Raw genomic sequence first — 23,875 nt, forward strand, 5'->3', positions numbered from 1 at the left:
CTAAGCCTCAAAATACTGGTCTTGAACAAATTACTAGCAATGTGTTTTTAGAAAGTTCACTAAAAAGCAAGTCTTTATCAGATCAATCAAAACATATTTTGAAATTACTGTAAAAGCTCACATTACTAGATATAAATATAATGCCATTTATACTTATATTTGACTTAAAAGCAGCTTATCACTAAATGGCATAAGTCATCAAGGAACAAAATACATAGATGAATCCTAGAACAGAAAGCAGATCAATGTACTAAGCTTACTAGATTTATCAATGTTACCTCATAGAGCAGACAGCCTAGAGACCAGATGTCAGATTTGAAGTTGTATCCATTTTCGTGTATTCTCTCTGGAGACATGTAATAAGGTGTACCCACTGCAATAAAACGCAGAAGTATTTTTAAATGAAAACTATTGCTATACTGAAATCTATACCACTATAAATACTGTAATATACAAAATGGAAAATTATTCTTTATCTTGTATATAAATTATGCATAACAATAAAAATATATTTTTAATGTGATGATGCATGTGATAGTTAAAACACACAAAACATACATGTATATTTGATCAAAAATGTTGCTATTTTAAGGAAAATGTTTTATTTTTAATTATTACTAATTTTTTTGTAACTGAAAAAAGCCCTCTCAAAGTGGCTGTTTTAAGAAACAACAAAAATTCCAAACTGAACTTTCTGAAGAGAGATTTGGAAGAATTCTTTAAAAACTTTAGCTCGTCAATAAATTATTTCTTAAAAAAATATTTTAAACCTCAATGCTGACTGATGAGTATTAACCAAGCACAATGTTTAAAAAAAATACAGGCAATAGAATTTTTTTGATGTATCAACTTATTTTTACCTCCCAACTCCACTGCAATTTTTGGGAGGAGGGGAGAGAAGACAGTAAATTAATGTAATCAGACTTTGACAATGGAAACAAAGGCAGCCTCTCATTTTTATTTGAATTTTGTTGGGTATGACAAAGTAGTTACTCTTTCTAAGCAATGTGTACTGAATAGGAATGAACTGAATATAATAAAATACTGAATATTATAAATTAGAAGAGACGTAAATCAGTACATTAACTAAAAACAAATGGCAACATTAGTTTTAAAAACATTAGCGATTACAAGCCCAGCCAATTTTATAGACTATAAAACATTAAGAAAAATTTTATTCACTGTTGCCTTTCAGAACTAGAGGTTGAGATAAATTCCCATATGAATTTGGCAGTGGGGGCAGATACCCAGTTTGGATAACCAAAATCTGTCTTTATATTGAAAAGGCAAGATGTTTCCTATCTGTAGAAAAAGCCAATTGGTTAATATTTCATTTAATTATTTCCCCAAATGTGCTGTTTTATTTTGTTATTTGCATCATAATATACAACATATTTTGTAAGGCTTGAGGAATCCCAGAAGTATTAACACAGTTTTTCAGAAATAGATAAGATATTTCTATATTTCCATGGATGAAAAGTCTAATTCTCATATGAGAGATACTGTATCATCACAATCAGTCCAGGCTTGCTGCTAGTAGTTTATAGTTTTGACTAGAATAGAAATCTAACTGCGGGTACAACATTGATAACTCCATTCCAGATGAGTGGAGCCTCAGAACAAAATCTTTTTTTCCAGATATGGAGATACATGGGCCATATATTTTATCACAAAGAGGATCTGGCCCTCTAAGCATTTATGAAGAGACAGATGTCACTTTCCGAAAAGGAAGGTATCTGCTCACACTACACAAATTCTCTCTCTCAGCATTGGCCTGAGTGAGGGATAATCACATGAAAGCAAGTTCAGGTGGAAAAGAGCATCTCAAAATGACAGAATACTGTGAGAAAGCCATCTATCCTCTCGGTATATTCATATTTACTCATAACCAAGAAGGGATGGTATCCTTCCTATGAATGGGAAGATTGGGATTGGGGGCAGGAGGGGAGAACGGTTTGCAGACACCAAATTTGATAACACAGTCAGAAGAATAATTAATAGGGGGAAAGAATAGTTTATTTAAAGTTTTAACCTGTTATACCACCTTAACTTCTCAATAATAATATTTTTACAATAGGTAAGTTTAATGATAGTATTCAGACAATGTAAGTACTTCATGTGACATAATGCCATATATACTTATGTGTGTGTTTGACACTATTTCTTATTCTGATGTATAATTTAAAATTGCCAATTTAAAAAAGCTGTCAGAAAAACTCAAAATTGTAATTACACAAAAAATTTGGCTTCATATACCACAGCAGATTTCATTCTTTCATTATCCTTTTTGTACAACTGTTAGATTATATCTGAGCTCAAGATTTCCAGAGAAAACAATTCCTTCAAAACTACCATTCTTTGCACCTATTAATAAATATGATGATTACATGTTCTGATGCACATTCTGTTGCATTTAATAAGGAAAACAAGTTTAATAGTAATCCGGTTGTAACAGGGTACATATCTACAGCTTTTGTTGCTCTAAAACATAAAACATGTAACTGGCAGTGAGAAATGTGCCAGGAAGACGCTTCACAGAATCCGCAGGGGGTTGCTGAAAACACTGAGGTTTGAAGGTTCAGAGTTTACCAAAAGCAAAAGGTAATTTTAACCAGTAGCTCTGGGAAATCTGCTGATACGTTAGGGGGTTTGATTTAAGTGTGAAAGATTGATGATAGGGAAAAAGAACAAATGCTAGCATTTTACAGAGTTTAGCCTAGTCTAACACCTTAACTGCAACACAAACTGAAGCCTCCAATGACCGACAAGTGAAACAAAGCCAAGATATTATTATAGTATTAAGTCTTCCTCAGGAATTCATAGAAACCACCTAAAGAAGTTGAAAATAGTTGTACCCTTTTACAATTAGTTTTTAGCACAACACAAACAGAAAATAAATGCATTATCTTGACACTTTAAGCACTGAATGCATTATAGCATAATCTAAAAAATAAGAATACTGAGATTTTTCTAATGTGCTGCTAGTAAACAAATGGATTTAATTAAAATCATGTTTTCTTCCTAAGTAATTGCTTATGTAGTTAAAAGATATTTTCATCAAGAACAACCCTATGAAGAAACATTCTTTTCTAGCATCCTCTCTTCTATTTTTGAAGAAAGTAATGAACTAATACATAAAACAGACCTACACTTGAAAAATTATAAAATCCATTAAGTTTACAGTTCTATTTAGTTAAAGCATTTTTAAAATTGGGGAAATCTTTTAGTAAGGTCTATTGCTATTAATAAATATTGATGAAATAGCTGATATTGGACTTAGTTAATAAAAAATTAAGGGAATAATATAATTAATGCCAATCAACGTGAATTTCCAGGAAATATATCTTGTCAAATTAACCTATCTATTTTTTTATAAGATTATCGGTTTGGCTGAAAAAGGGTAATATGGCTGAATAATAGACTTCTGTAAGGGAATTGACTTGATTCCAAACTACATTTTGATTGAGACACTAGAATGATACAAAAATCAACGTAACACGCATGAAAAGGATTAAAAATTGGATAACTGAAAGGTCTCAAAACAAACTGTAACATAGAATCATTATTACATGGGTATGTTTCTATTGGTTGCCCACAGATATCTTGGCACTGTGCTATTTAAAATTTTAAATGATCTGGAAGCTGACAAAGATAACAAAGACTGGGGAAATGGTTAATAACGAAGAGGAGAAGACACTGACACAATCTGAATCATTTGCAACGCTGTGTGCAAACAAACGGTATAGATTTAAAACACATCCAAATGTAGTCTTAAATCCAGGAACAAAAACAGTAGGCCTTACTTACAGTGGGGGAAGTAGTGGCTGAAAACAGTCTCAGGGTTATGGTGGCTAATCACCTGAGCCTGTTCTCCAAAACCCAATGTTCTCTCCAAAAGGGCTAATGAAATCCTTCTATGGGTAAACGGGAATTTTGATAGGAGTAGACAGGTTATTTTACTTCCATATTTGATACTGGTACAGCTGCTACTAAATACTGGGTTCCATTCCGGTGTGTGCAACATCCAAAGGATGTTGTAAAATTGGAAAAGCTTCAAAGAAAAGCCATGAGAATAAGTAAAAGATTGGAAAACAGGTATTATAGCGATAGACTCAAGGAACTCAATCCATTTAACGTATTAAAGGTGTCTTGATTAAAGTTTGTAAATACAGTAAATACATGGGGAATAGAAATCTGGTAATAGAGGGTATTTCTGTCTAGCAAACAGACATGTAAAAAGATCCAATGACTGGAAGTTGAAGCTAGACAAATTCAGATTAGGAAAAAAAGCACACATTTTTAAAAATAAGAGAAATTAACAACTGGAACAATTTCTATATACTCTATTAAGATGTCTGAAGTTTGAGTAAGACAAAGGCGATGTTGTAGGGCAGGGAATAGTATTTTAAAATTTTGTACCTACAGTTCAGTCTCCTTTGTTTGAAGATACACCCACTTTCCACATTGACACTAGGCGCTCACATGGCACCAGACAATAACCTGGCATCAGTTATTAACTCCATCTCTCAATTGGACGATACATAATGTTTCTCGACCAGTGGCATGAGTACCCTTAGGGATATTCGATAGAAGACTCGGGGGTACAACAACAACTGAAATTTGGAGAAAACTCAATTTTTGTTTTAAGTTTTACAGGCTTTATTATATTTGTACTTTTTATACCCAAAAATTTCATCACCCACACAGCTAAGATTAAGTTGTTCAAGCAAAAGTGTTGCAATGGTGTAAAAAATGGTGTGTTTCTGAAAACTGTAGGTACTGGGGGTACTTATAATTTTATTTAAAAGGGTACTTTATAAAAAAAGGTTAAGAAACAACAGCAACCCGATATTCCTATGTAACTTACAAAACTAGAATAAAAACAGACAACAGAAGCATTTCTCCTCAGCAACGAAGGCTACCATAAGCACATAAAATGTGTCCTCCACTCCATTCATAGCTTCTCAAAGTATTTCAAGTCTTGTTCAAGGTCAGTTACTTCTACTTGTATATTATTGCAGCACTTATGAATCTTAAGCATGGACCAGTACGTCACTTTGCTAAGCAATGTACAAACAGAACAAAAAGATGGCCTCTCCCGCAAGGTGTTTATAATTTAAGTATTAGGTAAGAGGTAGCAGATGGCTAGAGACAGATATATGGGGAACTACCAGGAAACAATGATATAATGTTGGTCACCATGACAGACAGAGGTCTCAGCACACCAGAGACAATCTTTATTAAGACTTTTCTAGGCATCCTAGTAAAAGAACACTTGAGGGATTTGAAAGAGGGTGATGACAAGGTAACTTTGAGGGGGTTATCTAGATGTTAACTAGACTACAAGTTTTTGTTGGAAAAAGGTATGCAAAATGTGCTCCACATTTTGTGTACCTTTTTCCAATTCTTTTGTCGGAAAAGGCTTTTCTGACGTTTGGTCCGTCTAGACTAGACTAAATGTCGGAAAAATCCCCTCTTTTGAAAGCCCCCTTCTTCCTTGTAGAACGAGGAATACAGGGGCTACTGAAAGAGCGCATCTGCTCTTCCGTAAAAGAAAGTGGAAGCACAAATGCGTTCCCTGGATATGGCGGAGTTTTTTCAAGATACCAGAAGTATCCCAAAAACCCCCTGAAGTCTAGCCATACCGTAAGAAATGCTCCCAAATATCAGATCAGTAAAGGAGAAAGCACAAAGATGCTTGCTTCAGAATTTAATGACCAGTTGGAGGCAGGAGCTGCTATCTCAACAACAAATAAAAGATGGTAGATCAGGTGAGGACAAGCCAGAAAGGCTTTGAAAGTGATGACAATTAAGCTTATATTTCATGTGATATGGAAGATGGAACTATGAAAGAATACAAACAGAGGGGTGACAAAGTGACAGGCTAGAAAAATGGTCTTTGCAACGGTATTATATATGGATATGAGCAGGGCAAAATTGCATTTGTCAAGACCAAAAAGAAGAATATTGCAGGAATCGAAACATAAGATAATGAGATGCTGGATGAAAGAGTTTTAGTTGCATGGACAGACAGGAAAGGCCATTATTTTATGAGACGTTATGCAGACAGAATCTGTAAGTTTAGATATAGCGTAGATATGAGGACAGAGAATTGCTGAAGATGACACCTAAGTTATGGGCCTGAGTAACAGGCAGGAGGTGGTACTGTTCACAGTAAGAAAGAAAGGAAGTATTAGGGAAGACTGGTGGGGAGTTAGGGAAGGAGGAGAGATTTAAAAGCTCTCTTTTAGCTATATATAGCTTGAGCTGCCAGCAAACAAGGTGTGAGGGATAGGCTACGATTTAAGTTTAGACAGAAGGAGAAAGATCTGGGTAGAGACAGTAGTTGAATTTGTATTTGTAGGTGAGATTGCCCAGAAATATGATGTAGAGGGAGAAAAGAAAAACAAGAACACAGCTCTATGGTTGCAACCCATATGCCTGTCTAAGTGTGTGGAAGTATTGGCAGACCACCACATGGGGGGACTAGTGATAGAGCATGGGTGGGCAATGATTTTGATGGGGGTCGCTCCAAGAATGTGGGGCTCTGTGATGAAGGTTAGCTGTAGAAGGAAGCTTGGCTAAGGGATTGGAGCATAGGAGGGAGTGTGGAGTCTAGGAAGGAGTTTGGGAAAGGAGGCAGTTGTGACCGGGGTACTGGATTGAGGTGCAGGGGGTTGGAATATGAGCTAGGGCTGGAGGAGATTGTGGTCTGAGGCAGAGAAAAGGGATGCCATTAAGGAGAGAGCATGTGGGGACCCAATACAGGCAGTCCCCGGGTTACGTACAAGATAGGGACTGTAGGTCTGTTCTTAAGTTGAATCTGTATGTAAGTCGGAACTGGCATCCAGATTCAGCCGCTGCTGAAACTGATCAGTTTCAACAGCGGCTGAATCTGGATGCCAGTTCTGACTTACATACAGATTCAACTTAAGAACCCCAGGCGTCCCCAAGTCAGCTGCTGCTGAAACTGATCAGCAGCTGATTCCAGGAAGCCCGGGGCAGAGCAGCTCTGCCTCGGGCTTCCTGTAGTCAGCCGCTGGTCAGTTACAGCAGCGGCTGACTTGGGGACGCCTGGGGCAGAGCAGCTGGGGTGCTGCCGGGTTGGTCCAGTAGCGCCAAGGAGCGGTGCTGCGGGACCAACCGGCAGCGCCCCACCTGCTCTACAACAGTCCCCGGGCTTTGCTCCACGTCTCCCTGGTCTGCTGGGGGGGGGGGTACTGGCTGCGTCCCCCCCCAGCAGACCAGGGAGACGCGGAGCAAAGCTGCAGAGGACCCGGGCCGGACCGCGGCGCTTCCAGATCAGGAAGACCAGGAAGGAAGACCAGATCAGGAAGACCCGGGTCCTCCGCCGCTTTGCTCAGCGTCTCCCTGGTCTGCAGACCAGGGAGACGCTGAGCAAAGCAGCGGAGGACCCGGGCCGGACCCACGGCGCTGATCTGGAAGCGCCGCGGGTCCGGCCCGGGTCCTCCGCCGCTTTGCTCCCCGTCTCCCTGGTCTGCTGGTTCCCCCAGCAGACCAGGGAGACGGGGAGCAGCTTTTTTCGCCCCGGAGGAGGCGGGCTGCAGGACCAGGCGTCCCGCCGCTCCACTCCTCCGGGGCGAGAAAATCCCCGTTCATAACTGCGGATCCGACATAAGTCGGATCCGCGTAACTCGGGGACTACCTGTACACCTGCTCCCCCTTCCTGGAACAGCAGGGGAAAGGGATGGCATGGAGTAGGGAATGTGTGAACATGGATATGCCTGCTGCCTCCTCCAGATGTTGAGTCTGACAAGGAAAAAGGGAAGAGTGTCCCCCTCCTGACAAAGTTTCCCCCCTCCTCCTTCTTTGGGCACCACGGGTATGGATTCATGGGCCCGGGGCAGTTCCATCAGGGGACTGAAAGTGTTCCAAAGTGACTGAGGTTGTCATGGGAAGCGGGTAGGGTTACCAGATGGTTTCAACAAAAATACCAGACACACTTGACATTACATCACAATATACATTACATCTTATTTAGGAAATACCGGACATTTATATTTTCTCAATTTGTTTCCTGAACAGAAAGATAAAATACTGGACTGTCCAGTTCAAAACCGGACACTTGGCAACCCTAGAAGTGGGCCTGCTGAGGGCAGCTTAACCATGTGGGAGGAACCACCCCAGTTCTTTGCTCCTCCCTACCATAAACCAGTGCTTATGGCTTTTTTCTCTTTCACAGTTTAATATTTGCAGTTTTTAGAATGCTTAAGGTTTTTTGCAGGTTTTTTATCTTATAGAGCATCAGGAGAGCTGGTACCAGCTGAAGAGCAACAGAAACACTATGCTTCTAGTGTCACAACAAAGTTGAATGCTCTGTGTTGCATGTTCTTTGTTCTGTGTTCAGTGTTGCATGTTCTTGTGATGGGTGTCCTGTGCTAGCATTGCGGTGTTCGGGGAAAGAGGGATATAACACAATAGGGTACACTTCTTTTCTTCTACTTCCCCCATCACCAATCAAATTATCAGTCACACTGCCTTTGGTCCCCAATACCTCAGGTTTATTTTTGATACACATTTGCATTGTTACCTGTTCTTCTATTGTTAAACTATTTTTAGTTTCTCTGATTATCATTTTGTTTTTGTTGTTGATATACTGGTACATTTTCTTTATTGTTAATTCTGATTACTATCTTGGTATTGTCAGTTATTTTGTTTATTGTAAACAGGATATCTGTATGGGAAATCCAGAAATTGTCCTAGTAACTGAACTTTGTGGTCACCAAACTTTGGAGTGACCAAGGGACGGATAGTATAATGTTGCAAAAAAAGTCTCTGCCTGAGCTGTTATTTGATCTTACAGTTTACTGTATTTCCAGAAAATGCACGTGTAAGGTCCTGCCAACATATGACTTAGAGATTGACAAAAACCGCCTGCTGACTGCATTGCTGGGGGGTTGGGAGGGGGAGAGAACCGCGCAAATTGTCTTCTAAGTCACTTCATTGCTGAAGGCTTGTCTGCATTGCCTTTTAAACTATGCAACTCATTGTCATCTTTGTAAAACCTTGCAACTTTGTAATTCTCAGCAACTTTGCTTGTAACTTGCTCTAAACTGCATTCTCTGGAGTGAATGGGGGTGGGGTGGGGTGTGTGAGTGAGTGAGAAAAGTTGCAAGACTTTGCACATGGTGATGAATCATTAGACTGCTGCTCTGCTGGACCCAGGGAAGTCTGGGCATGCTCTCTGGTGACAAAGATGGATGAGTCACAGGAACTATACAGAGACAATAAAAGGATAGAGCACGTAGAAGAGGGCCCCCTCTTTCTTTTTCCTCTTCCTGAGAAACTCCTCTTTCTACAGCCAGTTTTCTTTCCTGACCAACTCCCCAGCCATGATCAGCAGACAGACCCTCCAGAACCAACTTGCCTTGGCTCCTTCTGCAATCCATATTCCTGTGTAAATGTGTGAGTGCCTGAGGGCAGGAATGAATGTGTATGAATGAGCAAATGAATGAAGGTGCGTGTGTGCTTGTTTGTTGTGTATGTGAGAGAGATAGCTGGTTCCTTCTTTAGTTTAATCCTTTGATGGCATCTCTATCTTCTTTTGATTATCAATAAACTAAAGAAGTGCAACCCTGGGTGGTCTCCAGTGGGAATTTTTGGGGGTAACATGTGGAACCCCCAAAGAAATTTGGGGGAAAGGAGGATGAGAAGGCTTGTCCAAAAGATATGCTGAAGGAGCAATTAAAGATGAGAGGAAATCACATGGAAAGGACAGACACACAAAAGCCAAGAGAGGACGATATTTCAAGAAAGAGAGCACAAGTGCAAGTGCTAAAGATTGCTGACAAGTCAAGGAAAATAAGGATGGAGTGGTGCTTGTAAGATTTGGCTATGAAAAATGTCATTAATGATGCTGGTATGAATGGTTTCAGTTGACTGCCAGGGGAAGAAGCAAGACTGAGGAGTTTCTAGGATGACAATGCAGAAAAGGAATGCCAACAACGATCAGACAATACACTCAAAGAGCTTAGATCTGAACAGGACATTTAGTGATAGATTCACAGCCAAATGGAGTCAAGTGTATTTTTAAATGAGAGACTAAAGCACTCTTACATTACAAGGGAAAAGATCCAGAGGAGAGATGAAGTAGATGAGTAAAGGAGAAGATGAGAGTGGACACAAGAAAGATAGGAGGTGGCAAGCATAGGAGTTAGAACTGGAAACTAGAGCGCTTGTGTGTCTATGGCAGGGAAAAAGGAGAAGAAAGATTGGCAAGAAAGAAAGGACAGCTATGAGAGGGGAAGAGGAAGGTCACATTCTATTATACCCAAGGGCTACGTCTACACTGGCACGTTCTCACGCAAAAACTCTTTCGTGGAAGTTCTTCTGCAAAAGCTCTGTCAGAAGAGAGCGTCTACAGTGGCATGTGCTTTTGCACAAGAGATGTGCTTTTGCACAAGAGCATCCATGCCAGTGTAGATGCTCTCTTCCGCAAGAAAACTCCAATGGCCATTTTAACCATAGGGCTTTCCTGTGCAAGAAATTCATGTTGCCTGTCTACACCAGCCTTTTCTGGAAGAGCTCTTGCTCAAGAGGGCTTATTCCTGATTGGGAGCATCAGAGTTCTCGCGCAAGAAGCCCTGATTTTATACATCAGAACGTCAGTTTACTTGCGCAAGAACACACAGCCAGTGTAGACAGCCAGCAAGCTTTTGTGCAAGAGCGGCTGCTTTTGCGCGATATTGCACCAGTGTAGACACAGCCAAGGTGTTCAATGGCTTGGTCCTACAATATCTAGAAGGCCACCTAAAGCTCCCAGATGAAGACACTGTTTGACAGTTTTGCTCCTTTAGCACAGTGGAACTCTTTATAATGAGGGTATAGTTTATCTGTGAAGGAGCCAGAAATTTTTCAGTAGTTGATCTGAGACTGTGGAAAAAACTATTCCAGGAACTAATGATCTTCACAAACCTCACCACATTTCAAGTATAAGGCAGGCAAATTGTTAAACCTTGCCCTCTCTATCAAATACAATTCAAGATGTATACATTCCAAAACAAGTCATCATATTGCAGAGGATTTTCCCGGAGTAGAGGACAAGAGAACAAAACATGTGACAGGTGTTAGCCTCTTTCCATAATAAATATACTACTAGAAGATGCTCAATGTGGAATAAGAACTTACAGAAAACAGAATGGCATAGACCTGATGATTCCAATGATCCCTTCTGTACTTTAAGTCTATGAATCTACTGGATTGGTGCTCTCAAAACAGCATTGAGCCTTTTGCCTTAGTTGAACATGTATACGCTGTAGATTAAAGTATAGCATCTAATTTTTTAAAATTCAGTTAAATATTTAAATTAGCTCAGAATTGCTGCTCCTCAGAATGAAGTAAACTGAAAGCACTGCCAATCACTAGCCTCATCCATAAACTGAAATTGTCACCTTTGCCAATTTACGGGCCAATCTGAGGCTTCGTCTACACTGTAGCCTTCTTGCAGAAAAGCTTATGCAAACGAAGCTCGGCATGGAATATCACCACGCTTCATTTACCTAATTAATGAACAGCCGTTTTTGCACGAGAGGCTTCTGTGCAAAAAAGAGCAGTGTAGATGGCTCCTTTTTGCGCAAAATCCCCCTCTTGCGCAAGAGGGAGTTTCTGCGCAAAAAGGAGCCGTCTCACCAGCTTTTTTTTGCGCAAAAGCCTCTCGTGCAAAAATGGCTGCTCGTTACTTATGAAAATGAAGCGCAGCGATAGTGCATGCTGAGTTTCATTTGCATAAGCTTTTCCGCAAGAAAGCTACAGTGTACATGTAGCCTGAGGGATTATATGCATTCATGCCACCTAGCCCTGCCCACATCACTAAAGAGACGTATGGGGCCATGTCTTTTTAAACAGGATGATGTATTTACTTGGCTTTAAAATATCACAATATTTGGTTTTGCTCTGTTCCAAATTTAGCGGTATCTAACCTTTTACATTTCATAGCTCCTCAGAGTACGTCAACAACAAGTATTCTACATTCTATATTCCATTTATTAAATTTATTTTGCATACTTAGTTACAGTATTTTTTCCACAGTTGTAGCACAGTTTTTCGAACTCCTGGATCTACAGAGGATGCATCATAGGTCCTGAGATTAATGTGTAAGGAGGAAGAGAAGGGTCAAGGGTAGCTGTATTATCTTGTTGATGGTTCATACTCATTTTTGCATAAGACATCCAGATGTCCGTTGGAACCCTGGCAGTATAGCTCCTCATGCTTTGACACCATGGAAATCAAAGTTAAAGGATGCTCAGGTCACTGAGGCATATCTACGTCTCAATGCAAATGTCTCTATGCTTTCAGTGCACGCAGAGGTTTGGTAGGTTTGGAGACCTTTCAGATCTTCCTCCCTGCCCCCAGAAAGCGATCTATGGCCATGTGTGTACAGGTTGTCAGATAGCCTACTGCATATCAGGAGCAAAGCTGCAACCTAGCAAAGTTTCTTCTCTTCTTCTTTGCTTTTCTATTGAATTCTAACTATTTTCCTAACTCTATGGGCTGCCACCAACACCATTATTAGATTTAAATTAAAAGTGTAGATTTCTTTATAATAATTCAAGAGAGAAAGGGAATAGGCACATATAAATCTGAGTTGGAACCACAACATGACTACAGGCTATAGTCTATCTATATGTAGAGCCATGTACTGGCATGCAGGGAACCAAAACTCAGGCCAATACTTTGCTTCTAATGAGGGTCATATGATCTGTTATAGAGGAAAGACATTCATCCCTTCTAAACAACCCAGGGGCAGTACATTTGAGTTTGAGTTATAACCAGACTTCTACCAAAAGGAAGAATTTCTAAAGTTAAACTCAGTACACACTGAACAGAAAACCTTTCCCTAAGAGTTAATAATTCCATTAACTAAGTTTGGCCAGGCCTCTCTAGCTACTGACATTTGTTTAAAAAAAAATTTTTTTTTACGTTTGAATATTTTTGAAGCTGCAACTGAAAGCAGTGCAATTTAAATTCAGAAATTATAATACACAACTAAGAATAATTTTAGTATATTTAATGTGCAGGAGAGAATTTTAATATATTTCATGTGGAGGAGAGAGGGAGTGGGAAGCAACCACAAAAAAGGCTATCTCCAAGAACACTGATATAAACTTCATAATGTCTAGTAAGCACTTATTTATAATAATTTTTCCTAGTATCCTTAACACAGTCCTTTTTAATGATTTTTTAATTTCATTTCTCTTGGAACTTCTGATACTAGTTTCCCCAAACTGTTCTTTCATTCTGTTAAATATTTAAGTTAGCTCAAAACTGCTGCTCCTCAGAATGAGGCAAACTGAAAGCTCTGCCAATCATTAGCCTCATCCACAAACTAAGATTGTTAGTCTGCCAAATTATGGGCTAGTCTGAGGATTATATGCATTCATGCCATCTAGCCCTGCCCACATCAGAAAAGGATGTGTGTGTGCATGTGTTCATTGTAGCACAGAGTTCCCAACTCCTGGACCTACAGAGGATGCATCGTAAGTTCTGAGATCAATGTGCAAAGAGGAGAAGGAGGGTCAAGGATCGCTGTATTGTCTTGTTGATGGTTCATGCTCATTTTGCATGTAGGTGTAGGTTGGAATCCTGGCAGCACAGCTCCTCTGGTGCAATTTTGGGCTAATTTAAATGTTTAACAGAATGAAAAGACAGTTTGGGGAAACCAGTATCAGAAGTTCCAAGAGAAATCAAATTCAGAAATCACAAAAAAGAACTGTATTAAGGATATTAGGAAAAATTATTATAAATTAGTGATTAGTAGACATTATAAAGTTGATATCAGTATTTATAATATACAGTCTTATTTTTGTTGTGAGTTTATAAGTCAGCCACAAAATTTTGTCCCCCGAAGCTGAAACCTGGCAAAGTCTGAATTATGGAAAGAAAATTCAGAACTCCCCACCTTCCAACAAAACCCCAGCATCCACTTGAAAAAACAACCACACTTTTTTCAGCTTTCCTCCCTTTCCAGCTGATCCTTATGTTTGTGAAAGAGGACTCAGATTTTTTTTTTACCCCTTATCTCAGTCTTCAAGCACCTTGCAACCACTCCCCAATGGTGAACCTAAAAAAATAAGAGTTAAAACAATAGTTTGTCTTTACTACCTTTTTGATTTATAACTCAAAGTAAAAGGCCAGCTCTTCTTCATCCATCACTGATTTTTCCCTCCTCTGCATGATTCCTTTTCTGAACACTGATCAGGAATTACTGGTTCCGCAAATAGAGTACAACAGAATTTGTTCCCACTACAGCCTGTTCATATTGCTGTTTTATGTACTGTTTTTTATTTACAGGGAGTAGCAGGGACTACACCATGGCAAGCAATATGAAATAATACTGTAATACTGTTTGAAAAGGCCCTTAGCATATTATAGCAGGAAAATATTACAATATTTTTTTTACAGTAAAACAGTATATTACCTAATCTTGATTTGGAGGTTTCTGAATTGTATCCAAAGTCAAGAAACAGGAAGTCTGGTAAGAAGACGCCCTACTATTTTTTTTTATATGAGGTGATATGGAGTCTCAGCTTTTTTAGGATTAGGCAGGCATGAGTATGCAGCTCTTTTTACAGAACAGTTGTAAAAGTTTTAAAGCAATTCTCAATTTACATGGCCAATAACATCTAAGCAGCGATTCCCATTGATTTTGCATGATGTTTAGGATTTAATTAACTGAGACTCTAAAGGATTTTGAATCCCTAATTTAAGACTTTGGATTTGTAACATGAACGCTTCAATGCACAGCTTCAAGCACGTGTACACACATATAGCATTAACAAATATATTTGTAACTCCTTTTTTATCCCAGAGTAAAAAGAACCACTCCCCTAATACAATGTATCAGTTAGTTATCCATTTCCACAACAATTTCCCTTTCTAAATACAAATTACCTACTGGGAGATATTCCTCTTTTATCGAATCATAGAATATTAGAACTGTAAGGGACCTCAAGAATTCATCAAGTCCAGTCCCCTGCCCTCAACAGGATCAAGCACCATCTAGATTACCCTGGTACATGTCTATATAACATTTACATTAAGATTTAACAGTTTGTAGACTATCCCTCAATACTTTAAAAACAAAAATCATCTGTTGGCCCTCTGTGCCTGCCTTAGAATAATTTTTCTCAGTAACATTATTCCATCTATTTTAGATTTTAAATAATCTCCTCAAATGATACACAAAAGATGCAAATGCCTTTGTGGAACGGCTAGACTGCAGAGGTTTTTTCAGGATACATCTGGAGGTATCCCAAAAAAAACTCGTCCATGTCCAGGGAACGCGTTTGCTTTTTTTCCACAGAAGAGCAAACATGCTCTTTCAGAAGCCCCTGTATTCCACAAGGAATAAGGGGACTTTCAAAAGAGTGTTTTCTTCCCGAAATTTTGGAAAAACCTCTTCTGACAAAAGTATCACAGCTCATTTTGTGCCTCTTTTTCCAATAGCTCCTCACAGTCTAGACGTACCCATGCTGAATATAATGCTACTCTATACGAGCAATCCAATTTCTATATAAAATATTGGGTATTTTTAGATGTTCTTTTCTACTCTGATAACTCAAAAATATTTTCCTCACACGGTCTTAAAAGAATGTTTCCTATCCAAAATTCTGATGTGCCCATCTGATTCTCTCTGGACACTACAAATTGGAGATGGGGTGCAGGTCATGATGGTAAATTAAAATCCTACTGTGTCTTCACAAAATGAGCATCAAAACATGATATACTTTAATTTTTAAAAAATGTATCTTTAAAAAAGGTAATTTTATTTGCTATTTTACATTATGTTTAGAAGAACTAGATTAGGTAATTTAATATCTGTATTCCATACGCATGTCTCCCAAACTGGCAAAATACTATGCATCTATGTTTTTGTCAAGTGATATTGAATCACTCTAATTTTGGTATTTAATCTTTTTAAACAGGACGATGTATTTACTTGGCTTTAAAAATGTCACAATATTTGGTTTTGCTCTGTTCCAAAATGAGCAAAATCTAATTTAGCAGTATCTAACCTTTTACATTTCATAGTTCCTCAAAGTATATGTCACCAACAAGTATTCTACATTCCATTTATTAAATTTATTTTGCATCCTTAGTTACAGTATTTTTTCCACAGTTGATTAAAGGGTCAGTGCAGTCTTTAACCCTGCTGAAATCCATTCTTTAGTTTTACTTTTTATGACACCCCTATAAAATGTTCTGTTCACAATAGGTACAGACTTTTGCTAAACACATATCTTTTATTAAGTACTCCAAGAGCAAAGAAACAGGAAACTGAGTGTGAAACAGATACCATTACAACTTAATAAGGTTTGACCAGGAGGCTGGAAATTTTAATTTAAAAAAGCAAAACAAAACCAGTTGGGTTAAGACAATATAAAGAACTTAAGTCATATTAAAATAATTATTTTATTTTACCTTGCAACAAAATCATTTTGCATGATATTCTTACCTAAAGAATGGGCAGCTGTGGTTTTGGAGCTGAAAAATCGCCCAAGTCCTAGATCTCCAAGCTTTACTACCCCTGTAGCTGTAATAAAAACATTAGCTGGCTTTATATCTGTGAAGAGAAAAACATTTTGTAACATGTTAGCAGTAAAACCTACTGCATCATCATTAATACATGACATAAGACTTGTAATTTTACTTGTTAATCAAATCAAACAACAGTGCTCTTTCGAAAATCTTTTAAGCACTGAAAATAGTGAATCTGGGGTTTTTAAAATTCTAATTAACTTTTGTGGCTATAATTCAAGTTACTTTTACTGGTTGTGCTTAATTCACCATAACAAAACTGAACAATGAAAAACGACAAATAAAAAAGCAACAAAGAAGAGATTTTTAGTTTTATAACTACAAAACATGCACATACTGATAATAGCCACTGTTATACTGGCTTTTTAAAGTCTTCTGTTGTGTCTTCTTTAAAAAAAACTTTCATGTTCTGTAACATACAAATAGAGAATATTTTATTTTCATGAACAGTAAATATTACTGAGGGGAATAGCTATCCGAACTTCTTCAGTGGAACTGGACTAATAAAGACAAGAAACTAAGAAAATAATGATTCATACTCCAAACATTTGCCTTTTGCAAACAACACTCAGTCTAAATATTAATCCTTTCCTTTGCAGACAACAGCAGCATGTTTTAAGAAGTACCTAACACTAGTCTGCTAAATAAGTTTGACCTGCCTCTTTTTTTTTTAAAGCTATTACTGAGCTCAAGATCAACAGCTTAACAGTTCACAAGTAGAACTTCTGAAAATCAGGTCAAGTTTATGAACGTAACAATAAACACCCTTTTTAAAAAAAAAAAAAATCTTGATCTGTAAATATGTGCATGTTTTCAATTAGTATTTGATGGTGTTAATGACAAAACCATTTAACTTACTTAAGATTCCCCTAAGACAGGGTGGGCAAGACAGCCTCTGCAGCCGAATCCAGCCCGCCAAGCCCATTGACCTGGCTCACAGCTGCTCCCCACCCCCGAGGCCAATCGAGACCTGGGCACCAGAGAGCTCGCAAAGTCTCCTCTTCCCAGCAGGGGCATGCAGCACCAGAGGGTACCACCAGCTGTTCAAAACGGTTGGTGGTTCTTTCTAGGAACGTGCCCCTCTGGCAGGGGGGCAGGCACAGACTTCACGTGCTTCCACACCCCCGGCCAGTCTCCTGGCCCTGTCTTTCCAGTGCAGCATGTGACCACTTCTGAAATTCGTGAAGCGGCCCTCCTTTCAAAAATGATTTCCCTAAGACATCTTTGTCCTTTATGAGCTCTCCTCTCCACACATGCACTCACTCAGATTTTCAGCATTTCACACATGCGTGTTTATGAAAGAAGATCACAAGAACAGCAACTGTGTGGCTGGTAATTAGGGACTGTTGGATTCAAGTGTGGTTTGTCTACTGAAGAGGTGGATAGGAGGACTTAGTTTTTTCCCTGACCTAGGAGACCCTACAATAGATGGTGATACGAAATTCCAGGTCTATGAGGGAATAATTTCAGATTAAATTAGAGGTAAAGTAGTTCATGTATCACTTGTTTTCTGCAGTCACCAAGACAACTTCGAAGGACAAAAGCAGTCTAGACCTGTTCTCCTCCAGGTCCACACAGGACAATAAAAGGAATTAACAAGGGTAGGAGAGGCTCAGGGGAGCTGGAAGCTGCAGGAGTACACGACTGGGGAAGAGGATTGGAAGCAGTAGAGGAGAGTGTAGGCCAATGGCTACAGGGAGACAGCTAAGTATGACTGCACAGGAACATACAGAAGAAGGTACATACGTGTGTGAAGTGTTGGCTGGTAAGGAGAGGAGAATAGCTAGGGAGACTTGGCAGGGTGGAAGGAGCAAGGACACTGAGAGCTAGGATGGAGAATAGGTGCCAACAAGTGGAAGAGGGAACTGGGGAAGGAGAGGTTTCTGGCACCTATAGTCCCATCACTTATATTGATAACCAGACATTATTAGCAATTTGCCTGAGATCGCCAAATCCATAGCTTAGCAAAGGATGTCTGTAGTCAAACCAACCTTCTGCGCACATGCAGAATTCACGTCCCCAGCAGATTTTTCTCTCAGCAGAATATACATTCTGCTGCAGCACATCAGGGGATGCTATGGTGGCAGAAGAGAGGGCAACCACAGATTGGGAGAGGGGCAGTAGCAGCACCCTTAGGGCCAGGTGAAGGGACACAGGACGGGGGAGGAAACAGACTGAGCAGGTTGCATGCAGCTGCTGTGGGGGCCACAGACTGGGGTTCAGACAGGTTAGTGGGAGGCATAGGAGGTATTGGGTTGACAGCATTAAGTCAGGGGCTAAACAGGAGGGCCACTTGGAAACAGGATGAGGGGAATGTGGAGTCAGACGGGGATGAGAGGGGCAGTGTAGCTGAGTGGGGGCCAGAGACATGCAAAAAGGGGAGTGCAGGGACATGGTGACAGGTACAGATGTGCCTGACTGAATGGGAGAGGCTAGGGATCAGTATGGAGAAGGATCCCCAACTCCCCAACAATCCCCTTCCCTTCAAAAAATCTTTTCCATACTTCTCCCACCCACACCCAATAGCCCTGCAGGTTCACTTGCAAGCTCCTTCCCAACAATCACTTCTCTCTCAGCTCCTCTTTTTCTTCTCACTCCAGCAAAGACTTTGCATTGCTTCTGAAGGGTGTGTCAAATACAATTCCGTAGTGTAATTTAAACAAATGATTACTCAAATTTCTACGTTAATATGCCTAGTAAGAAATACCTTCGTCAAAAAACCTCCTCATTGTTTTCGTCATCTGTATTGTTAAACATACTTGCTGATGTGCATTTTGAAATAAATTACTAAACTAAATGAAAGTGGCATAATAATATTGTGATGATTTGACAAATAAAATATGCAGAACTCAGAATTTCAAATAGTGTGCCAATTTAAAAAAAAAAAAAAGGTGCACAATTCCCCCAGCAGTATCCTATATCTTTTAAAAAGAAATCCTCTCTCTTTTTAAGTTCTTTATAAAAGACCTACAGTAACATTGTATTAGCTACTTGTCAAAATTGATTCTTTTAAAATCTTATTTGATATCATTTGTACTGAGCATGCAGAGTTTTTTCATATATTTAAAACTTGTTAAAAAGCAATATCTATGATCCTATGTTACCTCTATGCATGACACGACGCGAATGCATATGGTCCAATGCACTGCACAGCTGAACAAAGTACTTCCAAACTGTCCTTTCAGGAATCAACCTCTTCTGTTTCTTAAAATGCTTTATAGACAAAAGTGAGAAGTATTGAAAATCTAATACAGAATTAACTGAGAACACAGGTAAGCCCTTAATTAAAAGCTATTAAGACAATGTTGACTTAATCTAAGCAAAAGTTTTAGAAGTATTTTCAGACATGGAAGTTCAAATAAAATATTAATATATAATACACCAGCACGGGACACGCTGACATTAATTAATAAACTACAGTAAATATCCAACTGCTTAAAATATGTTCATAATTCCAAGGAAAGTGCATGTAATGTTTTCTTAAAGTTACATTTTTTTAGAGGAAAAAGCCTCAGTGGAGGGAAACAGAGGCAGAATGTTGTTATATAGAATGACTCCACTACAGGCAGTCCCCGAGTTACGCGGATCCGACTTATGTCGGATCCGCAGTTACGAATGGGGTTCCTCTCCCTGGTCTCCAGCAGACCAGGGAGAGGAAATAAAGCGGCGGAACACGTGGGCAGCGGACATGACTGTCCGCTGCCCACGCGCTCCGAGGCTTGGCTCTGCTTTGCCCCCCCCCCCGGTCTGCAGACTGGGGGGGGGGGGGGCAAAGCAGAGCCAAGCCGCGGAGCGCCCAGCCAGCTGACAGCCCAGAGCGTCTGGGCTGTCAGCTGATCGCGCGCTCCGCGGCTTGGCTCTGCTTCCCCCCCCCCCTCCGGTCTGCAGACCAGGGGGATGGGAGGGGGGGCAAAGCAGAGCCAAGCCCCGGAGCGCCCGGCCAGCTGACAGCCCAGACACGGCGCGTCTGAGCTTTCCCGCTGCCCCCGTGCTCCGTGGCTTTTCTCCAGACACCTGTGGTACAGCAGCTGGGGCACTGCCAGTTGGTCCCGTAGCGCCGCTCTGGGCGCTACTGGACCAACCGGGCAGCACCCCAGCTGTTCTGCCCCAGGCGTCCTGATTCAGCCACTGCTGGTCAGATTCAGCAGCGGCTGAATCAGGACGCCTGGGGCAGAGCAGCTTGGGTGCTGCTGGGTTGGTCCAGTAGCGCCGAGGAGCGGCGGTGCTACTGGACCAACCCAGCAGCACCCCAGCTGCTCTGCCCCAGGCGTCCCCAAGTCAGCCGCTGCTGAAACTGACCAGTGGCTGACTACAGGAAGCCCCTGCCCCGGGCTTCCTGGAATCAGCCGCTGATCAGTTTCAGCAGCAGCTGACTTGGGGATGCCTGGGGTTCTTAAGTTGAATCTGTATGTAAGTCAGAACTGGCGTCCAGATTCAGCCACTGTTGAAACTGATCAGTTTCAGCAGCGGCTGAATCTGGACGCCAATTCCGACTTACATACAGATTCAACTTAAGAACAAACCTACAGTCCCTATCTTGTACGTAACCCGGGGACTGCCTGTATATAATGGATAAAGGCCAGCTGTGAGGAAAAGTTACTACAGGAATTCCCACAATTAGGAAGTTTCTCACCACCAAAATCAATTTATCTATGTTTTTATTCTCATGAGCCTAGAATAAAGAAAACAAATACCGGGGTACACATTCAAAAAACATAAAAAAAATTAACTCAATTTTAGAAGCCACGGAGTACATAAAATTGTATGTCTAAAAATTTAAAATACTTCAGTCCATCAATTTGCCTCTTCTATTCAAATTTGTTCCAGTTAAACAGGTACACCATGTAAAACTTAACAATGTTCAAATACTGTATTCCAAGATGATAAAAAGCTGCTGATTTGAGAACCCATAACAGCCAACAGTAGAACATAAAGACTGGCAGTTTGAAACGTTGTTGCCAGATGTGGGCAAGCTTAAATGAAAACTTCCACAGAAGTCTGCTATTTGTCTATCTACAATGGAGAAAATATATTACATACTTTGTTTGAGATGAATGGTAAACAGATTAGAAAAATCCTTTAAGGATGGTAACAGTTATACCAAAAATCAGACCCTCTGTTATTAAAAACAAAACCTTACAAATACGGTAATGCTGATTGTATATGCATTTTATTGACACTTGACAGAAAGGTAATGTACAGATCAGTTATCAGTGCTTTAGGTAAATACATATATTCTGTTCAGTATCTTAAAAAAAAACCCACTGAAAATCAGACTGTAGATAGGCTGCATCCTAAAGCAACAATAAAACAGTAGAGAGCCCGGTATTACTAAAATAGCACTAGCAACATATACTGGAAATATAGTAGAGAATACAATTTTACCAAAAAGAGTAAGTTTAGTTTAAGACTATTTCAATATGAGTTTTTATTAAATGAGCCAATGCTTTTAAATCAGTTCTTTAAATATAACTTTCACTCAGATTTGGATTCAATCCAAACAACACTGTGTATCTGTTCTCCCCAGAGCTGAATTTGCATATCAGAGGATCGTTTGATGTCAACAGGAAGATGGAGACCAGGTTTCTTTTCATTTATAAACAAATACACAATACTATATAAGAATATGCACATGAAAGCATGCTTTCTTGATTCAAAATGAATTCTAAAAATTAACATAATTATAACTATGTACTTTTTAAAATCTTCAAAATGTGCTTAAATAAACTTTAAGTACAAGCAGGGATGAAAAATTCAGAAGATTTGAAGTATGCAGATTTTTTGCATCTTATCCATAAAAAAAAAAAACCTTTAAAAGTATAATGCACAATGATTTAAAAAAATATTTTTTTTAACATTTCATTAATTTGCCAGCTACATTGCTATAGCATGCTGTACACAAAATACCTCAGAAACAGCTTCAAAGTTCCAGTAATTCAAGTATTCAGTTATTCATATAAATATGTGTAAGTGAATTGCTTTAGGGGCATTCTGACCAAACTGAAGTACAGGCAGTCCCCGACTTACGCGGATCCGACTTATGAACGGGGCTTTTCTCGCCCCAGAGCTCACGGGCGGCGGGTCGCCACCCCTGTCCTCCGGGGCAAGAAAAGCTTCTCCCGGTCTCCCTGGTCTGCTGGGGCGGGTCCAGCAAAGCCGCTGGACCCCCCCAGCAGACCAGGGACACCTGAGCAAAGCCGCCCAGGCAGCGGGACTCCCGCAGCCTGGGCTGCTTTGCTCCTGTCCCCCTGGTCTGCTGAGGAGGTCCAGCAAAGCCGCTGAACCCCCCCAGCAGACCAGGGCGACAGGAGCAAAGCCGCCGCCTGAGCGGCTTTGCTCATTTGCCCGGGAGCAAAGCCACCCAGGCGGCGGCTTTGCTCCTGTCCCCCTGGTCTGCTGGGGGGGTTCAGCGGCTTTGCTGGACCTCCCCAGCAGACCAGGGGGACAGGAGCAAAGCCGCCCAGGTGGCGGGAGTCCTGCTGCCTGGGTGGCTTTGCTCCAGGTCAAACGGGGCTTTGCTCCTGTCCCCCTGGTCTGCTGGGGGGAGGGGGGGTGCAGCTAGTGCCCCCCCAGCAGACCAGGCTTTTCTTGCCTACCCCTGGGGTAGAGCAGCTGGGGGCTGCCGGGTTGGTCCCGCAGCGCCGCTCCGAACCAACCCGGCAGCACGCCAGCTGCTCTGCCCCAGGTGTCCTGATTCAGCCGCTGCTGGTCAGTTTCAGCAGTGGCTGAATCAGGATGCCTGGGGCAGAGCAGCTGGGGTGCTGCTGGGTTGCTCCAGTAGCGCCGAGGAGCCGCTACTGGAGCAACCCAGCAGCACCCCAGCTGCTCTGCCCCAGGCGTCCCCAAGTCAGCCGCTGCTGAAACTGACCAGCGGCTGACTACAGGAAGCCCGAGGCAGAGTTGCTCTGGAATCAGCCGCTGATCAGTTTCAGCAGCAGCTGACTTGGGGACGTCTGGGGTTCTTAAGTTGAATCCATATGTAAGTCAGAACTGATCAGTTTCAGCAGCGGCTGACGCCAGTTCCGACTTACATACAGATTCAATTTAAGAACAAACCTACAGTCCCTATCTTGTACGTAACCCGGGGACTGCCTGTATGTAACTTTTGCATGACATTAACATATTCCTTTCTGAGGTCATCGGTAATATTAATTTCCTATATACGTGAGTTTTGATTTATTATTCATGTGAAAAGAATGGCATAAACTATGTTAACATCTAACCATTCTTAACAAAGCATTTTATTTCAGTAAAGGAATAATTTTTTTTTTACTTGCTTACACAAAAATAATCCAATGTCTTAAAATAAATCTGTCTA

At 40.5% G+C, this 23,875-nt stretch overlaps 1 protein-coding gene across 7 annotated transcripts in view; it reads right to left on the minus strand.

Annotated features, from left to right (window-relative positions):
- NEK7 (NIMA related kinase 7) overlaps positions 1-23,875 on the minus strand; it is a 127,399-nt gene that overhangs the window by 14,984 nt on the left and 88,540 nt on the right. For 6 of the 7 annotated variants that reach the window (XM_075936685.2, XM_075936687.2, XM_075936686.2 and 3 more), the window contains 3 exons: positions 19,662-19,770; positions 16,475-16,582; positions 279-373 (listed from right to left, as the gene is read on the minus strand). In XM_075936685.2, coding sequence (XP_075792800.1) covers positions 279-373; positions 16,475-16,582; positions 19,662-19,770 — 312 coding nt within the window. The remainder of the gene's footprint in view (positions 1-278; positions 374-16,474; positions 16,583-19,661; positions 19,771-23,875) is intronic. The other variant, XM_075936690.2, reaches the window with a different exon arrangement.

The sequence above is a fragment of the Pelodiscus sinensis genome, chromosome 9, assembly GCF_052426305.1.
Source record: "Pelodiscus sinensis isolate ZL-2025 chromosome 9, ASM5242630v1, whole genome shotgun sequence".
NCBI classification, from domain to species: domain Eukaryota; kingdom Metazoa; phylum Chordata; order Testudines; family Trionychidae; genus Pelodiscus; species Pelodiscus sinensis.